At 45.3% G+C, this 20816-nt stretch overlaps 1 protein-coding gene across 3 annotated transcripts in view; it reads left to right on the plus strand.

Annotated features, from left to right (window-relative positions):
* Nucleotides 1-20816, plus strand: part of CFAP251 (cilia and flagella associated protein 251) — a 130574-nt gene that overhangs the window by 35592 nt on the left and 74166 nt on the right. For all 3 annotated transcript variants that reach the window (XR_012487683.1, XM_074298164.1, XM_074298175.1), the window contains 4 exons: nucleotides 4471-4644; nucleotides 5863-6047; nucleotides 8616-8730; nucleotides 9090-9253. Coding sequence is in view for 2 of the 3 variants with exons in the window: in XM_074298164.1 (XP_074154265.1) it covers nucleotides 4471-4644; nucleotides 5863-6047; nucleotides 8616-8730; nucleotides 9090-9253 (638 nt within the window). In the remaining variant the exon portion in view is untranslated. The remainder of the gene's footprint in view (nucleotides 1-4470; nucleotides 4645-5862; nucleotides 6048-8615; nucleotides 8731-9089; nucleotides 9254-20816) is intronic.

The raw sequence follows: 20816 nt of genomic DNA on the forward strand, positions 1-20816 counted from the left end.
AATTGTGGGGCATTTGGGGCATTTAGAAAAGTCAGACCCTAATTGGAGATATGCGACTCCTGAAAAGAAAGTTGGGGATTGGGTGAATAGAGAGAGATTAGAACTCTACATAGAATTCAGGTGTTAATTTAGCCATTCTCTAAAAGGCAGCTTGAGGGATAATCTATTCTTATTTTATATCCCTGGCTTCCTGGGCTGAAAAGCCAGCAGTTGAGGCAAGAAAGAGGCAGTTTAAGGAAACTGAGGCAGTAAAAAAAGAAAACTGTCGCACACCAGGACAGAGAAAGATTCTAGAGAGGCGCCAAATTAAAAGTAGTTAAGGAGTGTTTTAAATAGTTTCAATCACTTTAATTCACCCCTGCCTGCCTGCAGTCAGGATGGGGGGGAAAAAAGAGGAATCAAAAGAAACTATTTTCACTCTCTTAAAAATTAATTTGCCTGGATTAGGAATTTTGTTCCTCAGCCAAAATTACAAAGGTCTCCTTTCTGAAGCTCTAGGCTGGCCAGGACCAGAACTTAGAAAGGGCATCTTTTAATTATTGACATATGGGGCATAGAATGCCAATCAAGAGAAAGTACTGAGACAGAGAAAGGCTTGAGCAGTTTAAATTCTCTGTCTAGGCTTTAGGGAGCAGGTAAGTATGCCCTGAGGCTTAGAAAAATCTTATATCCAGCCTAGAAAGCATGTTCTAATGCAGGATGACTAAATCAGGAAACCAAGTCCTGTTTTAAAATGTATGGGACAAGCTAGTTCTCTGAGAGGGCTGGAAGCCTTTAAGAACCAGGTAAAAGCTATGGGAGGGGCATTTCTAGAGATCTTGAAAAGAGTCCCCAAATCTCCCCACTGTACCCCAAGAAGGGGACAGGATGGGGGCATTTAAATGGCAGGTTGCCAAGCCACATGGGAAAAGTTGGAAAAGAGAGAGGATGGGAGAAGGGAGAGATGTTATCTTACCCAGTGCTTCTCAGGTGGCGAAGGTGAAGGCTCACAGCTGTGGGGTAGAGACACATCTCCAAGTTCTCCCCGATCCAAACTTTTCCTCCTCGTAGCTACCACTATGGTGGAGTGCGAGAGGGGCTCAAACACAGATTTCTCCCCCAGAAGAGATCAAGGAGACTGTGGGCCTGGGACCCAAGAGGATGGCCACGTAGTGGGGGAGGGGTGAAGAGACACTCTCCAGTGTGTTGGAGTTGCGGCCTGAGGGCAGGCTTTTCTGGCGAGATAAAGGGATTAGAAAAGCCTTGGAAAAGAAGGTCTTTTGTCTCTAGAGACAGAATTAGACAAAAGGAGAGCTTTTTTCCTGAAAATCAAGTAGTCTACACAGGAGACTTTTGCTCCCAGCCCAAACCTGGTCTGGGTGCTCTATGTTTTAGAAATAGAGTGAGATGAGGGTAGGAACACAAATATTCTTCCCGGAAGCTGCACGAACTGCTAAGGACAAAAATTGGTTCTGAGAGACCTGAAAAGGTTAAGGTTATTTTTCGGGGTCCCTGGGTGGGCCACCAACTAATGAGGGAAAGGAAAGGGGGAACCCTATTTCTCGATACATAGATAATCCCATGAGGCGCAGCGTCCTTTGTAAATGAATTTACAGGCCCGAAAACCTAGATTGATAAATAAAAGGTTTGTTGTAGAAATTTGGAAATAAAGCTCAGTTAGAAAGATGCCAGGGCCAGAGGTGGCCACTGGGCGGGCAGGAACCTCTACATGGCTGGAAGGATACCATGTGTTGGCGGGAGGGCTCCTGCCGAGAGGGAGTTCCAGCTCACCTCTTTTATACCTAGAAGATGGGCGGTACCCAAGTTCTTGGCGGGCTTTTCAGTTAGCTCAGATCAGGTGAGGGCTGGGGGAAGCTGAGCTGAGGGTGGGGGCTGGGCCCAGATATTCAAAAGGGTTCTTTTGATCAGGATTTGTGAAGGTCAGCCATGGGCAGTCAGAGAGGAATCTTAAAGGGACCTCAAACCCCCATCATGGGCAGCTGCTTCTTTGTCAGCCCCATATGGGGGTCTCACCATGTCTGGCTCCTGTCAAGGACTCCTGCACTAAGGGACCTGTTCACTTGAGCCCTAGTTTTCTCCTAATGCACAGCGCCTGCTGCATCACTCTCTCGCTTGGGAAGTTGCAGGGGCTCCCTGTTGCTTCTCCCAAGGTCCCTCTGCCCGTACTTGGCTCTGTGTTTCTGGTACTTTTGCCTGCTTCCCTGCACTTAAGATTGGACTTAAGGTCAGGAAGACCCAAGTTCAAGTCCCGCCCCAGACAGACTAGCTTTGTGAAGTCAATTAAATCTGTTTTCTCATCTGTAAAATAGAGATAATAGTATTTTCAGCCTTCCCAGGTGGTTGTGATGAGATCTAAATATGGGGTAACTAAATGAAATTAGGGTTGATTGAGGTCTAGTGGCAGGTTTGGGGTACAGGGAGTCAAATGGAGCTTCCCTGCAACCCCTTTGGATTCGGCGCAAGGATACGGAGTTAAATGAGCTCTTAATGGCGGTGCAGAGTTCCTTGTAAAGGAATTTACAGACCCGAAAACCTAGATTGATTAAAGAGATTTATTATGGCGTTTGGAAGTAAAGTTAAAGTCTAGTTAGTAAAAGGTGAAGGTAGAGATAAGAGGGCACCGGAAATATTCCGGTGGGCAGAGAGTCCTTGGCATGTGCTGGCATGGTGCTGGCATGTTTGGAACCTCTCGCAAAGAGAGGACTCCAGTTTGGCTCTTTAATAAGGAAAGAGTTAGCTAAAGGGGCCTATGGGTGAAGTCCCAAGTTGGTTCCTCACTGGGTTTCATCGAGGGCTAGAATTTGCTAGGTGGGGGTTGGGAAACCTGAGCAGATCATTAGAATGGGGGCTGGGACAGCCCAAGTTGGCTGAAATCCAATGGGGGTTGTGAGAGCCCTGATATCTCCTATTGGAATTCAAAAGGGTGCTTTGACCAGGATTTGTGAATCAAAAGTCTTAGGTCTTCTTCAGCTAGGAGGGGCTGGGAATCAGAAAGGAGTAAATCAATCTGAAAGGATTAGTTTCTTAAAGGGAGCACAACCCACATCAGTTGGAGGATGGCCAAGAAGGCCACAGATCCATGATCCACTGAAGCATACATCTTCCTCTCTCGCTGGAGCTTAAGAACCTGATTCCCCCTCCAGCTGCTAATGATTCCTTTTTTTTTTTTTTTTTTTTTTTTTAAACTTTTGTATCTTTTGTATACAGTTTGGTCTGTCCCTCAGGGGAATGTCAGGGCAGGGGCCGTTTTGTTTTATCTTTTCTCCCTTAGCACTCAGCACAGTGACCAGCTTAAAGTATGGGCTTAATAAATGCTCATATGTTGGTCCATTGCCAAAGATTTTTTATTAACTGACTGAGGCTGATGAAAGGAAATGGGAATTTACTGGTAAAACATCCTAAAAGAGGGATAATGATGAGGTCTAGATTTGGGGGTTCCCTTAGGTCAGGGAACCAAATGAGGAGATTAGATTCAGGGAACCAAATGAGGAGATTAGGGCTCCTGGTAGCCAGGGAGTTAGATGATGAGGTTAGTGGCAGGTTTGGGGTTCAGGGAACCAAATGAAGAAGTTTGGCTCCCCTAAATTCCCTTTGGGATTGGTGCAAGTTAGGGAGTTGTTGGAACCCCCTTCTAGTGGTTCTTTGTAAAGGAATTTACGAACCTAAAAAGCTGGATTGGTAAAAAGAGGTTTATTATTGGCATCGGGAAGTCAGCCTTTGCTTTGCATGATTAGAAAGGCGATTAGTGGTAAGGTCCTGACAGGGGAGTAAAGTAGGGAGGAGTCCTGGCAGAAGTGAAGTTTCTAGTAGAGAGATCCCAACAGAAAGGTATAAAGTCTCATTAGGGAAATAGGTGAGGGGGATAAAGAGAGGGTAACGCTGAAAGAGAGTATCATTTCAGCGGGTAGAGGTGCTGCTGTGCCAGGGATGGCATGTTCGCTCCTCTGCAAGGACTGAGTTCCAAAATGGCTTTTTATCTACTAGCTGGGTTTCAGCCTGAGCTGGAATTGAATAGGAAATCTTAGAATTGAATGGGTGTTTCTTTAATTCAATGCGGTTAGAATTGCCAACTCTGGACTCAGCTAGCCCCACAGAATGAAGCTGTCTGTCCTGAGGTGGGGTCTTTACAGAGGCTGGATTCAAGGAGAATCTATCCTTCAAGGAATTTTAGAGAGTTTCGGGGTCCCTTTGTCAATATGAGGGTGAGAGGATGAGAATTCTGGAGCTTTAAGAATGATTTGTATTGCATATATTGTATTTAACTTATACTTTAACATATGTAACTTGTATTGGTCAACCTGACATCTGGGGGAGGGAGTAGGGAGAAGGAGGGGAAAAGTTGGAACAGAAGGTTTCGCAATTGTCAATGCTGAAAATTACCCATGTGTATATCTTGTAAATAAGAAGCTATAATAAAAAATAAATAAAAGGAAAAAAAAGAATGATTTGTATTGTTCTGTTCTTATTTAGGATGTAAATTTTACTGTGGCCGTTTACAAGATAGTGATAAATAATGGAGAAAAGGTCTGGGAATATTTAGCAAGACTTCATTCTCACCACAAAAAAATCCGGAGTTTGCTCTTTGGGGTTCAGGTGGACAGCTATGAGCCCCGACTTCTCAGCCTTAGCAAGGACAGATTTCTGGTAAGCTGTCATCTGTGGCCTCCTTTGGCGGAGACTCTCCCCTTTAGAGTTTCTCCTTGAACGAGAGGCAACTGCTTACCCGGGGCCTAAAGTGTGGGAAGGAAAGAAATAAAGGAGAGGCCATTACCTCAGAGGTGGCCTGTTTTACAGATGCACAGACTGAGGCCCAGAGAGCTGGCCAGCTTTGTTCAGGGTCCCATGGCAGTCAGTGGCTGAGCGGAGAATCTCCCTCAGAGCTTCTAGGCCCAAACACTGCGTTCTTTCCTCCGAGATGTTTGTGAAGAGACCTTGCCTTTGGGGATTCTGAGAAAAAGGCATGTGAAACCCTGCCTTGGCTTCCCTGCCCTGCCAGCGGTTGGGATTCTGGCCCAGCATCTTCCCTCCATCGATCCCCAGGGTGGGAGCTGGTTCAGACCTTCTATTTGCATGAGGTCTGCCCCATTCAATCACCAGCCCCTGCTGTATCCCCGCCCTTAGCCCAGGGCCTGCTGCACAGCCAGTGCGGGGACGGTTTATTCAGGGTGATCACCAAGACCTTGATGTTTGAAGTATCATGAAAGGGACTGAGCGTGAGGAGAGGCGGCTTCAGGCCTCCCCTTCTGGTAGCTGTGGGACGGGAGCTTTCCGAGTCTCAGTTTCTCCACCTCTAGAATGGGTATATTACCCAGAGGGGCTGTCTCTCAGCATTATTGTGAAGATCAAAGAAGATAGTGGATGCAAAGCCCCTTGTAAACCTTTAAGTGCTGTGAAAGTGTCCAGTTATTCCTCCTGTACCATCCCTCAGGAGACTCAGTAGTTTGAGGGCTCCATGACCTGGATTCAAATCCAGCCTCATCTGTGTAATGGGCTTCCTAGGAGCTCCTGTCTTCTAGAGTTGATGTGAACATCAAATGAGATAATAGTTGTTAAAAAGAACAAAACAAAACAAAAGTTCTTAACTCAGTTCCTGGTACATATCCAACAATTTGCTAATTAATGCTGGTTTGCTTCCCCTCCAGCACCGAGGATGCGGACAAGGTGGGCATCTAGCTACAGGCAGGAGCAGCCAAAGAGTCTTGACTGTGACCCTTCTTAGGAATTTTTAAGTTCATCCTCCTAGAACGGCAAAAAGGAAACAGAGCAAAGCAAAATAGATCAGGGAACAAGGCCGGCATTGTGGGCAGCCACGGGGCGGCTGCTGTTCTTGCCTGACACTGGGGCTACTGACTTCCTTTGCAGATAGAGTACGACCTCCTCAATAGCGGCAAGGACCACCTGGAGGTCCTGGACATCCACCGCACGGAGCAGGAGGCCATCCCCAAGTGCATGGTGTGGTACCCGCCCATCACCAGAGAGTCCTTCTTGCTCATCTGCAACAGCGCGTACAAAGTGAAGCTGTTCAACTCCATCACCAAGATGTGCAGGTAACCCGAGGGTCCCAGCTAGGGTTCCTTCCCGCCCCTACGCCTGGAGGCAGGCTCTGGGTGCCTCCGCCTACAGCTGCTGAGGGGGGAGCACATGGGGACCCACCAAAGAGGGAGGAGGAAAAGGGGTCCTCCAAGAAGGAGGTACTCCTCCCTGGTGGGACCTTGCTTTTAACCTGGGAAGGTTTTTTAGTTTATTTATTTTTAATATACATTGTTTTATAAATTATATCAAGAGAGAATAATCAGAGCAAAAGGGTAAAAATCATGGGAGAGATTAAAAAAAAAAAAACAGGGGCAGCTAGGTGGTGCAGTGGATAGAGCACCAGCCCTGAAATCAGGAGGCCCTGAGTTCAAATCCAGCCTCAGACACTTAACACTTCCTGGCTGTGTGGCCCTGGGCAAGTCACTTAACCCCAGCCTCAGGAGGAAATAAAGAAATGAACATACATAGCATGTACTGAGTTACATTCAGTCTCCTTAGTTTTTTTTATTTTTATTTAGAGATGGCATTTTCTGTCCAAAGCCAATAGGATTGCCCTGGATCACGGAGAAGAACTGATTCTTTCACCGTTGATCATCACCCATTCTTGCTGTTACTGTGTACAACGTACTCCTGGTTCTGCTTGTTTCAGCATTCTAAAATCAGCTTGTTCATTGTTTTTTCTAGAACAATAATATCCCTCGCCTTCATGTACCGCAGCTCGTGCAGCCATCCCCCAGTTGGTGGGCATCCATTCAGTTCCCTAGTCTTTGTTACCGCAGAAAGAGCTGCTACATTTTTGCACACATGGGTCCCTTTCCCTCCTTTATGATTTCCTTGGGATACAGACCCAGTAATGGCACTGCTGAGTCAAAGGGAGCGCACACTTTTATAGCCCTTTGGGCACAGTTCCAGATTGTTTGGATCAGTACACAACTCCACCAACAATGCATCAGTGTCAACCTGGGAAGAACTTCAGGGTAGCTGAGATCATCACAGGGGCCAGAAAAAGGGTCCATCTGAACACTGATGCTGGGGTCAGCTGCCCACACTTCCAGGGCTCCCCGGGCTGCGGGGGGTTGGGTTCTCCACTGGGATGAGTGCGGGCTGAGGCCTCGGGGAAGAGAGAGAGCAGGAATGGGGTAATGGCAGCCATGCTGGACGTGCGGTCTGGCTTTGGGGAGCTGTAGTGGCTATCGCTGCTGCAGAACCAGAGGAAGCAGACACCCTTCCTTAACAGAGGCGACTGAAGCCGCTTCTGGCCGGCCAGGACGTGCCCCTGGGCAGAGGCTGCGCGGAGCTCCGAGCCCAGCCTGCCAGCTGAGATGAGGTGATGGAGCCGGGGCTCCCAAGGGCAGGACTGATCTGTCAGAGAAGGTGACCTGTGCCTTGGTGGCTGTGGGGAGCCCCTGCCCCCACGCAGCCCCAGCCCCTCCCTCAGCCCTCTGGGGGCCTCCTGCCCCCCAGGATGGCAAAACAGATCCAAATGGGTTTTCATGGCAACAATTAGAGGCCAGGTGGGGGAAAGGAAGCCATTTTAGGGGCAAAGACCAGAGGGAAACCTACCGCAGTGTTCCCCCCAGTCAGTCATTTAGAGAACGCCTGTGGGGGGCTGGACACTGGCAGCAAACCCGGAGATGGACCCTGGCAAGCCCTGGGCCTTGGGCACTTTGCTGCTCTTGCTGCTGGACCCACTTAGGGGCTGTTTGCCTCCCACGTCCACTGATGGCAGATGGGAAACGCAGCGAGAGCGTGCTTCAGAACAACCGGAGAGTGACCTCTGGCTTTGGAGCAGCTTAGACTTTTCAAAACTTGGTGACTTTCAGAGTTCAGATTCGGAGAGCCGTGGGACCTAGCGCCCTCCACAACTCCTTGAGGTCACTTGGCCGGCACTTTTGAAGTGTGAGCGGGCAGTTTCCGTGCACTTCTGGTGCTTGTAGAAGTCACATTTCAGATGGGCACAGTCAGCAATGCCAGGCTCTGGCAGGGAAGTGCCTGCCGAGGTCACTGGATGCTCCCTTTAGGCCCCTCTGGGCCATAACTGTCGCCTTCGCGCCTGCCCTCGAGCTGTCTGAATGAAAGTAGTGTCCTGCCTCTGGCGAGGGAGGAGGTGACTGCAGCAGTTTCATTTGCCCCCATTTTCCAGAGCCCCCAGTCCCATGGTCCAGGTTCACCCATGGTGTCAGACTGTGCAGAGCAGTGGAGAGCATCCCAGCCTGTCCCGGCTGCTGACTGCTTGGGCGTGGGGGCTTTCCTCCGAGGCTGCTCACCCGAAGCAGCCCGTGCTGTTCCTTTGTCCCAGGGCATGGTGCCCCTCTCTCTCAGTAACCCTGGGAGGAAGCCCAAGTCCCCGACTGCTTCTTGCCCAGAGATTTCTCCACAGCGTTTGCTCTTGGAGCCGCCCCGTGCCCGGCCCGCCGCCTCTGAAGCGGTCGTCAGCCGTGGTGGATGGCGTTCAGGGCTCGGACGCTCTGCCTTCCAAAAGCTTTGTGCCTAAAATCCCCAGACTCAGACTGTACGTGCTTAGGTTTGATCTCTGAAACAAGAGCAGACAGACTCGTTTTTGTTTGTTTTTGTCCCTCCAGAAAGACACTGATTGGGCCGACTTATGGGTCACCCATCAAGCAAGTCCTGATCCTCCCAGAGGCCGCCTCAAAAGGGTCACAGAAACGATACTTGGCGTTTGTGAACAAAGACAAGGTGGGGTGTCCAAAACCTCCTTGGAAGGCTGTGGCGGCCATCTGGGAACCATGAGGGCCAGGCTTGCCATGGAAGGGTGGACAGAGGGCCGCTGGGCCACTGGGGCTCAGTGAGTGCAGGGACATCTGCATGGTAGGGTGTTGTTCCGCTTTGGAATAGTCCTTAGCCATGGAAGCTTGTGCCACCGTGTTGGACAAACTGGTGGAGACTTTGGCCGCCGACCGGGATGGCCCAGGAGTCTGGCTTGGGTTTGGGGTGTCTGTGTGGCAGCTGGCAGGGGAAGGGTCGGTCACTTGATGATCCTTGTGGGGAGGGTCTAACGGACCCCCGTTCCAGCCCCTTCATATGCCTCTCACCAGGTCGGACTTCAGATCTTACCAGTTGATGGCAATCCCCACAAGACAGCCGCCATCATTTGCCACCCCAGTGGAGTGTCCAGCATGGCTATTTCTTATGATGGTACCCACATCTTCACTGCAGGAGGGGAAGACCACAGCGTGTTACAGTGGGAGATTAATTTAAGGTAAGGGACGATGACAGAGAGCCCTCCCAGGGAAACGTGGGATAACTGCCCCCCCCCCCCCCCGGGAGAATCTTTATCCCACAAGCTGCCGTTTCTCATTCAAGGTGGGCACAAGGCTTTGCACACATCCCATTATACACATACATTTATACAGAGCCCGGCTGGGTGGCTGCTCCCACAAGGTAACTGCTTATTTTTAGCGGCACGCGACGTTGGGGCAGGGCCCAGAATCTGAGGGGCCATCTAGTCCAGCGCAAACCCCCAGATGTAACAGAAAGGGAAGGTTTGCTCCTCTTCTCTTTCTCAGGACGGGCATTTGTGGGGACAAAGTCCACATCAGTATCACTTTAAGGAAAGGGTTCATTCTTTTAAAGGAGATCTTTATGGCTAACCTCCACCTTGCCTGTTTCTCCCTGAATGTCTCTCTCACACACACATCCTCCCCTTATTTCTGGACCCTGACCCATTATGATAGCCAGGATTTAAATAATGCTTTAAGGTTTGCAAAGCACTTCCCATGTGTTAACTCATTTGATCTCACAACAGTCTGGTGAGGGAGGTGCTACTCTCATCTCCGGTTTTAGAGAGTATATGTGACTTGTGCAGAACTTCACAGTTAGCACGTGTCTGAGGCAGGATTTGAACTCAAGGTTCTCCAGGTTCTGGACTATCCACTGCGTCATCTAAAGACCCATATAACAAAGAATTTTTTTTCCCTCAATAATATTTTATTTTACCAATTACACAGAAAGATAGTTTTCAACATTCCTTTTTCTAAGGTCCGATTTTTCTCTCCCTTACTAATCTCCCCCCTTCCCAAGATAGTGAGCACTCAAATATCATGTAAATCCTTTTTTAAACACATTTCCATATTTGTCACATTGTAAAAGAAAAATCAGAAGAAAAGGGAAAAATCTGTGAGAAAGAAAAAGCAAACAAATAAAAATAGGTGAAAACAGTAAGTTTCGATCTGCCTTCCACTCCATAATTCTTTCTCTATCAGATGGTGAAGGCATTTCCCATCTCAAGCCTATTGGAATTGTTTTGGATCTCTTGGTTGCTGAGAAGAGTTAGCATAGCTGATCATCACTCAGTCTTGCTGTTACTGAGAACTTTTTTGTTTTGTTTTTTAGATTAATTAATTTAATTAATTTTTACAAACATTTTATGCCTGGGTAATTTTTCAGCATTGACAATTGCAAAACCCTTTGTTCCAATTTTTCCCCTCCTTCTCCCTCCTCCCCTCCCCCAGATGGCAGGTTGACCAATACATGTTACATATGTTAAAGTATAAATTAAATATAATACATGTATACATGACCAAACAGTTGTTTTGCTGAACAAAAAGAATCGGACTTTGAAACAGTGTTCAATTAGCCTGTGAAGGAAATCAAAAATGCAGGCGGACAAAAATAGAGGGACTGGAAATTCTATGTAGTGGTTCATAGTCATCTCCCAGAGTCCTTTCTCTGGGTGTAACTGGTTCAGTTCATTACTTTGGAACTGATTTGGTTCATCTCATTGTTGAAGAGGGCCACGTCCATCAGAATTGATCATCATACAGTATTGTTGTTGAAGTGTACAGTGATCTTCTGGTTCTGCTCATTTCACTCAGCATCAGTTGATTTAAGTCTCTCCAACCCTCTCTGCATTCCTTCTGCTGGTCATTTCTCACAGAACAATAATATTCCATAATATTCATATACCACAATTTATTCAGCCATTCTCCAATTGATGGGCATCCACTCAGTTTCCAGTTTCTGGCCGCCACAAAAAGGGCTGCCACAAACATTCTGGCACATACAGGACCCTTCCCCTTCTTTAGAGTCTCTTTGGGATATAAGCCCAGTAGTAAGATGTTGCTGGATCAAAGGGTATGCACAGTTTGATAACTCTTTGAGCATAGTTCCAAATTGCCTGAGAACTTTTTTTTTAGGAAAGAAAAACAAAAAGAAGAAGGTAATCAGTCCCCCAATCACTGCCTCAGACTAGTTTGGCGTTACCTAGAGTTCGCACCCGTGGCCCCTGCCCTGTGCCAAGTTGCAGAAGGAGGTGTCTTCCCATCTCTCTCCAGGCCGGGCCTATCCCCGATAGTTCCACATCATTCAGCTGGGGTGGTTTGGTGGCCATTCCTCTTGTCGTCACTGTATCTCTTGTTTTCCTGGCTCAATTCATGTAAGTCTTTCCATGTTTTCTTGTATTTGTCATGCTGCTTGTTTCTTACCACACGATAATATTTCATTACATTCACGTTCCATCAAAAAAAAAAATACTCTGTTTCTGGTTTGTTGCTACCCCAAAAGGTCAGCTATAGATATTTCAGTATATTCGGGGGCTTTATCTCGTCAGTGATTTTCACGGGGTGTACGTCTAACAGCAGAATCTCGGGGTCACTCTCCTGGCACTGTCTTTCCAGAAGGGTCGGGCCGATTCACAGCTTCCTCCACAAGGCATCCGTGTGCCGGAGTTTTCACACCTTTCCAACATCAACTCTTCCTACTATTTGTCATCTCGGCCAGTTTGCTGGATGTGAGGGAAATCTTACAGTTGCCTTCATTTGCATTTCTCTTCTCCTCAGCTATTTAGAGCACCCTTTATTCTATTTATTAATAACTTGCCATACTTTTGGGAACTGTTTGTTCATATCACATGTTTCATCTTTTATTCTAAGCATTAAATGTAAATAAATGTAAATAATTTAAGTTGACACATCTACAAAAGGTGGGAAGAGGGGTGTGGGGGCATGAAGAGCAAGCTGCAGTATGTTGTGGAGGATCAGTGGTGTGGGGGCCATCATTGGAGAGACATGTCACAGGCAAGGGGCTGTCCGCCATAGGACAAGAGTGAGGGATGGCTGACAGACGTCCTGGCTATCAGGAGAGCTAGGAGGAGAGCCCTCCCGCTGGGGAGCCTTGTGGACTGGCCATGGAGGGGAGAGGGCGCCCACAAGGGCGAGCTCACAGATTGCGCCCAAGGAAAGCCTCTAAATCAATTGGTCTGGGCAGTCACAGCCACAGGGAAGAAGGACAGACTTGGTAGCGAGCATCTTTGCCCCTGAATTCAAGCCAAGCTTGTGTTCTCTTCCCGATTGTCAGATGGGCACTTTTATGTCGGGGCACAGTGGAGAAAGCAAACGACTTGTTGCTGGCTAAGAAACTAGGCAAGGTTTCTAATCCAGACTCTCTCTACTACATTTTAAACATGTTAAATGCTCTTCCCCCTTCGGGAGATGTCCAGCTATTCTGTGTAATGAGAATAGAAGAACAATCAATAAAGCGTTTAGAGACAATGTTGAGGTTGGGAGAGGGACCCCAAAAGTTTGGGGTTGCAGACCGTGTCACAAAAGAATTTGCAGGCTTGAACCCATTTCCTGGTCAGGGGGAAAAATGTAATTGTAATTGTTACACCATTACAAGCGGGCTAAGATCCAAAAGAAATGAGCAAAGGGCTAAGAGAGGAGCCCCCTTTATCCAGCTTTCTGTCCTTGCCATGCTAATTCTATGGCCCAGAGGAGTGGTCCCGACTTTAGTTCTCACTGACCAGATTATCAGATAGCAGTGAATTAAGGGGGGGGTCTATTCAGAACCAGACAGATTGTTGTTCTTAGATTGGGAGTGTGGGAAGTCCCTGGGGCAGAGGCCAACGCCAGACGCTTTAGGGTCACTGATTTATTGTTAGAACAGAAGCTCCCTAAGGTCGTTGCTATCTCCCCTAAAAGCTATATTACGTCAAAATGATGTTTCTGATCCGTGGCATAAATCTTGAGAGTAAGTCCACGTAAACCTAGAACCTGAAGGGAGTTTCTGCCTGGAAGAGGCTGCTACCTCATCAGCCTTTGCAAGATGGGGACCTTGCTGTGTCCCAATGCCTCACCCAGTATACTTACTGTAAGGGAAAGGGAATGAACATTTGGTAAGCACCTACTGTATGCCATGCCCCTTATACATATGTCTTATTTGGTCTCATTAATTAATATCTCGATACATGATGGAGGAATGATTGGAGAGAAGCAATTTTAGGGAAAGAGCATGGGATTCATAATCAGAAGAATGCGATTCAAATCCCAACTCTAATCATTTTCTGGTTTCCTTAGGGAAATCCCTTCCTCTCTTTGGACCCTAGCTTCTTCATATGTAAAATGACTGGATTGACCTAGATCAGAATCTATTTACTTCTCATCCAAGTCCCACCTTCCATTCCCTATCCCAATTTAGGCTGGCTTTCGGCCTGCTCACTCGGCTGAAACTGTTCCCCAAAGTTATCAAAGCTCTCTTAGGGGCCAAATCTAATGACCTCTTCTGCAGCCTTTGAAACTGTCGATAATTTTCTTTTCTGTTTTTTTTCCCCTTTTTTATTAAAGCTTTTTATTTTCAAAACATACGCACGGGTCATTTTTCAACATTAACTCTTGCAAAATCATGTGTTCCAGTTTTTCCTCCCCTTCTCCGACCCCCTCCCCTAGGTAGCAAGAAGTCCAGTATATGTTAAACATGGTAGAAATATGTTAAATCCAACATATGCAGATATGTTTATACAATTATCTTGCTGCATAAGAAGAATCAAATCAAATTGATCACTTTCTTTTCTTGAAAACCCTCTTCTCTAGTTTTGTAGGACACTGTTCCCTCCAGTTCTCCCACTTGTCTGATTTCTCAGTCTTTTAAAATATATCTGTATCCACATCACAACCACTCACTGCGTCACCCAAGACTATGTATTGGAACCCTCTTCTCGTCCTCTATGTTACCTCCTTTGACGATCTCATCAGCTGCTCTGGATTCCAACATAGTCTCTGTGGATTTGATTCTGCCAATGGTCATCCAGCCCTAACCTCTCTCCTGACCTCACATCCCGATCTCACATCACCAACTGTTTATTTGCTATCTTAGACTGGATATCCCATAAATAATTTAAACCCAATATGCACGAAACAGAACTCATTGTCTTAAGCCCCAAGTCCTTCTCCCTCCCTTATTATCAAAAGCATCTCCATCCTCCTGGTTACCCAGGCTTGAAACCTCAGTGTCATCTATCACTCCTCACTCAGATTCATCCCGTATTTCCAATCTGTTGCTGAGTCTTAACATTTCTACTTCTGTCTCTCCCATACAGCTCTTTCTTTCCACTTGTAGTCCCATATCCCTGGGCTATAGAAATAATCTTCTTAAGGGTCTTTCCACACTGACCCATCTTCCATTCAGAAGCCAAAGATTATTGACTACTATAAACTCTACTGGCTCCTTATTCCCTCTAGGATCAAATCTAAAATCTATTTGACTTTTAAGGCCCTTTTTTATCCTTCCTTTCTTACTCCCCACCATCCAGCACCATCCAACAACACTCGCTTTCTTGCTGTTTCTTGTACACAATACTGTCCCCTTTTCACTGGCTGTCCCCCTTCCTTGAAATGCTCACCTTCATCCCCTCTTCCTCTTGATTTCCTTCTAGACTCAGCTCAAATTCCTTCTTGAAAAGGCCTTTCCTGATCTTCCCAGTTGCCAGTGTCTTCCCTCCGAGATTTCCTCCCATTTATTTCCATTGTAAATATCTTATAGTTGTTTGCAAGTTTACTCCCCAATTCTGTTGTAAGCACCTTAAAAGCAGGGTCCTATTTTTGTCTGTTTTTGAATCCTAAAACAATCCTGTGCCTGTCACATAGTAAATACTTAATAATTCTTGATGAAGATAATTTTGGCAAATGTATCTTGATATAATGGATTTCTTTTGCAATCCTATGTATATTATTTTATGTATTTTGTTCACCAGATTGATTGTCAAAGTAGTCCAGGAAGCAAAAAAAAATTTAAGAAACTCTGACCCAAATGATTGCTAAGGTCACTTCTGGCTGTAAATCCTGTGATACGGTGGGAAAGTCTCAGAGAAAAATCCTCAGAATAGTAGCTGTTTTCCTTTCCCCAGGAATGTGGCCTGTTTAAAATTGGAGCTCTGTAAGCTTTAGCAGGAGAGCACAATTCCCCACCTCAGTAGCGAGGGCCAGAGTGGCAAAGTAAGTATGAAGAACTAAAACTATTGATGTACATCTCTTCACAGTGATTGGAGAAGATCCCAGAAGGATGAAATTTTTATTTTAATTTGATTTGTGTGACAGAGGTCTTTTATTAATTAATTAGCACTTGTAAGTAGCTTTGGTCTCTTAATAACATTCAGCAATTGAGTAGGAAAAAGGCTGTAAGAAATCCAAAACAATCAAACCAACCTATTTAGGTCAAAATCAACAGGCTGTAAACCGAAAAGGAAGAGGAAATTTAAAAATAACTGCCTACAGATAGCCAGCAAGCAGAAGGATAGCAATGAGAACAGCCAGAAACGGACAGGTGACAAAACCCAAGAGAAGAACCAGAGCTCAGCTGTACGAAGGATGGACAAAGACCAAGAGGAAGCCAAGTGGAGTGGGGTGTCCGACCTCCTGTAGACTGGAGAACAGGGCTATGGGCTCTGGCAGGTCATTGTTCTGCAGGGGGGAGCAGTTGAAAGGAGCAGAAAAGGGAAAGGCAGAAGTTGGGGAGCACTGCAGCTGGGGATGTGCTGGAGTCCCTGGGGAGAAGGGCAGGAGCTAGGGAGCACCAGGAGCTGGGGAGCACTGCAGCTGGGGATGTGCCGAAGTCCTGGAGGAGAACGGCAGAAAGCAAGTTGGTGACAATCAGGGAAGTGGAAACAGAAGCAGCACTGGCTGTAGACCCCAGGAGAAACAGAGGAGTTACTAGAGTTTGATGAGGTCTCTCAGTCAGTGTCCAATTAGGAAGAGCAGATTGTGTGCTGGTAGTGAATAGAAAGGCAAAAAGCATCCCTTCATGCAGCAGGCTTAACGGTAACAAGGAAGCCAGAGGGGAGGTTTGGGGAGAAGGACCAGCAATCGTGTTTTTTTGCCTGCAACAGGCCGGGATGGGGGGGCTTCACTTTGGGGTTAATTATGACTTAAACTCGTTGATTTGAGATCAGAGGGAATCCAAGTCAGGGGATAAGTCGGCAGGCCCTCAGCAAGCACTAGTGTATGCTGGCCCTGTGCTGACCCTGTGGGGATACCAAGACAAACAAGTACAGCCAGTCCCTTGAAAGGGCCGCAACTCTGAAAAGGTGCATGTGACTCTAAGGCAGCAGAGCACTTGGAGCGAAGTACCTGCTCAAGGTGTGATGATAGTTCTATAAACATGCAGTGCTGTGATGGCTCTCCTCATGATTGGCTGGATGTGTGATGATGAGGTAATCAGATACAAGGGTTGGAGAGCTAAGGGAAGGAGTCAGAATCTCTCTGCCTCAGTGCACTCAGCAAGAAAAACTCCAAACTTGAGTCCAGAGTCCAGGATCCATCTTTGACGAGCCACCTGGCAGCTTGCCTGCCTCCTTCACTAAAGATCAAGGACTTTGACTGATCTTGACTCTGACTGATCCTGAGGCCCTCCAGGGAGCGAGCCCAGACATTATAGGCTCGGACCTCAGGGGGATCGAGGTCTGATGGAGACAACATGAAAGGCAGCCATTCAAGGTAGATTGGAACAATCAGCAGAGGGAGGGCTCTGTGTGAGGGAGGCTTGGGAGTCCGTTTTGCAGAAAGGAAGGTTTTGCCCGAGGCTTGGAGGATGCCAGGAGACAGGGCGAGGAGGGAGAGTGTTCCAGGCGTGGGGGACGCCAGAGAAAATGCCTGGAGTCCAGAGATGGAGTGTCCACTGGGAGGGCCAGCAACACTGATCACGCCATGTGGGAGGGCCAGCGACACTGAGCACGGCACATGGGAGGGGGTGAGGAACCAAAAGCCTGGAGGGCCAGGAAGGGGCCTTTTAAGGATGGAGATTTGGGAGTCATTGGAGTGAATTGACCAGGAGGAGGAGATCAGTTTGACAGCCGAAGTGATGAGATCCTAGACCAAGATGGTGGCAGGGACTGAGAAGAGTGGGAGAAGGGACCTAGGAGACAGTGAAGAGGGGAGGATGGCCCCCAGGTGGGAGCCTGAGTGGCTGGTGGTGGTGTTCTTTCAAGAACAAGTTGGGGATTAGAAATAATTCAGAATTTTAGCAAAGTCGCAGGATACAAAATAAATCCACATAAATCCTCAGCATTTTTATACATTAACAACACAATCCAACAGCAAGAGATACAAAGAGAAATTCCATTCAAAATAACAGTCGATAGTATCAAATATTTGGGAATATATCTACCAAAGGAGAGTCAGGAATTATATGAGCAAAATTATAAAACACTTGCCACAAAAATAAAGTCAGATTTAAATAATTGGAAAGACATTCAATGTTCTTGGATAGGCCGAGCGAATATAATAAAGATGACAATACTCCCCAAACTAATCTATTTATTTAGTGCTATACCAATCAGACTCCCAAGAAACTATTTTAATGACCTAGAAAAAAATAACAACAAAATTCATATGGAAGAATAAAAGGTCGAGAATTGCAAGGGAACTAATGAAAAAAAAGTCAGAGGAAGGTGGTCTAAGTGTACCTGATTTAAAGCTATATTATAAAGCAACAGTCACCAAAACCATTTGGTATTGGCTAAGAAATAGACTAGTTGATCAGTGGCATAGGTTAGGTTCACAGGACAAGATAGTGAATAAAAATAGCAATCTAATCTTTGACAAACCCAAAGATCCCAACTTTTGGGATAAGAATTCATTATTTGACAAAAACTGCTGGGAAAACTGGAAATTAGTATGGCAGAAACTAGGCATGGACCCACATTTAACACCACATACTAAGATTAGATCAAAATGGGTCCAAGATTTAGGCATAAAGAACGAAATCATAAATAAATTGGAGGAAAAGGGGATGGTTTACCTCTCAGACTTGTGGAGGAGGAAGGAGTTTGTGTCCAAGGGAGAACTAGAGACCATTATTGATCACAAAATAGAACATTTTGATTACACCAAATTAAAAAGTTTCTGCACAAACAAAACTAATACAAACAAGATTAGAAGGGAAGTAACAAATTGGGAAAAAATTTTTACAGTTAAAGGTTCTGATAAAGGCCTCATCTCCAAAATATACAGAGAATTGACTTTAATTTATAAGAAATCAAGCCATTCTCCAATTGATAAATGGTCAAAGGATATGAACAGACAATTTTCAGATGATGAAATTAAAACTATTTCCACTCATATGAAAGAGTGTTCCAAATCACTATTGATCAGAGAAATGCAAATTAAGACAACTCTGAGGTATCATTACACACCTGTCAGATTGGCTAAGATGACAGGAACAAATAACGATGAATGTTGGAGGGGCTGTGGGAAAACTGGGACACTGATGCATTGTTGGTGGAGTTGTGAAAGAATCCAACCATTCTGGAGAGCAATCTGGAATTATGCCCAAAAAGTTATCAAAATGTGCATACCCTTTGACCCAGCCATACTACTACTGGGCTTATACCCCAAGGAACTACTAGAGAAGGGAAAGGGTCCTGTATGTGCCAAAATGTTTGTGGCAGCCCTTTTCATAGTGGCTAGAAGCTGGAAGATGAATGGATGTCCATCAATTGGAGAATGGTTGGGTAAACTATGGTATATGAATGTTATGGAATATTATTGTTCTATAAGAAATGACCAACAGGAGAAATACAGAGAGGCTTGGAGAGACTTACATCAACTGATGCTGAGTGAAACGAGCAGAACCAGAAGATCATTATACACTTCAACAATGATATTGTACGAGGATGTATGCTGATGGAAGTGGATTTCTTCAACATAGAGAAGAGCTAATCCAATTCCAATTGATTAATGATGGACAGAACCAGCTACATCCAGAAAAGGAACACTGGGAAATGAATGTAAACTGTTATTTTTACCTTCTGAATCCAATTCTTCCTGTGCAACAAAAAAATTCGGTTCTACACACATATATTGTATCTAAATTATACTGTAATATATTTAACATATATAAGACTGCTTGCCATCTGGGGGAGGGGGTTGGGGGAGGAAGGGAAAAAATCTGAATAGAAGTAAGTGTAAGGGATAATGTTGTAAAAAATTACCCATGCATATGTACTATCAAAAAATGTTATAATTATAAAATAAAAAAAAAAAAAAAAAAAGAACAAGTTGGGGGGGCTGGGGGAAGAGAGTTCAGTTTTGGAAAATTTGGAGCTTAAGATCTATCTCTGCCAACTAATTCATCTTTAATTGCCCATTGGACTGTTGGGAGATGTGAGATGAGGGCAGGAGAGGGGTTAGGTTTAAACAGATCTGAGAGTCATTGGCATTAAAATAGTAGTTGAAACCACGGGAGCTGATGAGATCTCAAGTAAAATAGAATACAGGGAGAAGAGCAGAGCAGAGGATACCCACAATTTACAGACATGACCTGGATGGATAATCTAGCAAAGGAGCCTGAGGGTGACCTTTGGATGGGCAAAGACAGAATGAAAATAAATGATAGGGAATCAAAACCCAAGAAAGTTAGAGGATTGTAAGAGAGGATTCAGTTACTCTTAATGAGTTCAGATCACTGACCCCAAATGTATAATCGCTCAGATTGCTAGAAGACACTGTGATGGCCAAGAGGCATTTTCAGTGATGGTATTACTTTTCCCTGAGGCATTTGGGGTTAAGTGACTTGCCCAGGGTCACACAGCTAGGAAGTGTTAAGTGTCTGAGACCTGATTTGAACTCGGGTCCTCCTGAATTCAAGGCTGATGCTCTGTCCACTGCTCCACGTAGCTGCCCCTTCAGTGATGTTTGAAAGATGATAGAGACAAGGAGAGAGAAATGCTATAGTACTGAGAAAGCAAATGTTCTGAGTTTCCAAGAAAGAAAAAATGGGAATCTTCAAACTATTGGTTAGTGATTTTAACATCAATTACTGGCAAATTCTAAAATGTTTCATCAAAGGGATAGACAATGAACCTCCAGAAAAAAGAAATGGTCTCCAAGTGCCAGCAAAGTTTTGTTAAGGAAAGATCCTGCCAGACTAACCTCACTTTCTTTTTAGACAGGGTTACTAGGCAAGCATATCCAAGGATGGTATAATGTTAGTTCCCCTAGATTTTAAAAAATACATTTCGAGTTTAATTTTTGGTTGGGGGTTTATAATTTGGTCTTTTTCTAGCCTTTTAAGTTGTAACCCCAATTCGTTAATCTTCTCTTTCTCAATTTTCTTCAAATAAGCCTCTAAAGATATAAAATTTCCCCTTATTACTGCTTTAGCTGCATCCCAAAGATTTTGATATGATGTCTCATCATTATCATTATCTTGGGTGAAATTGTTAATTGTTTCTATAATTTGCTCTTTCACCCAGTCATTCTTTAAGATGAGATTATTCAGTTTCCAATTACTTTTTGGTCTATTTACCCCTAACTTTTTACTGAATGTAGCTTTTATTGCATTGTGATCTGAGAAGAAGGCATTTATTATTTCTGCCTTCCTACATTTAATTTTGAGATCTTTGTCCTAATATATGGTCAATTTTTGTATAGGATCCATGAACTGCTGAGAAGAAAGTATATTCCTTCCTATTGCCATTCAGTTTTCTCCAAAGGTCTATCATACCTAGTTTTTCTAATGTTCTATTTACTTTTTTAATTTCTTTCTTGTTTGTT

The sequence above is a fragment of the Sminthopsis crassicaudata genome, chromosome 1, assembly GCF_048593235.1.
Source record: "Sminthopsis crassicaudata isolate SCR6 chromosome 1, ASM4859323v1, whole genome shotgun sequence".
In the NCBI taxonomy this organism is placed as follows: domain Eukaryota; kingdom Metazoa; phylum Chordata; class Mammalia; order Dasyuromorphia; family Dasyuridae; genus Sminthopsis; species Sminthopsis crassicaudata.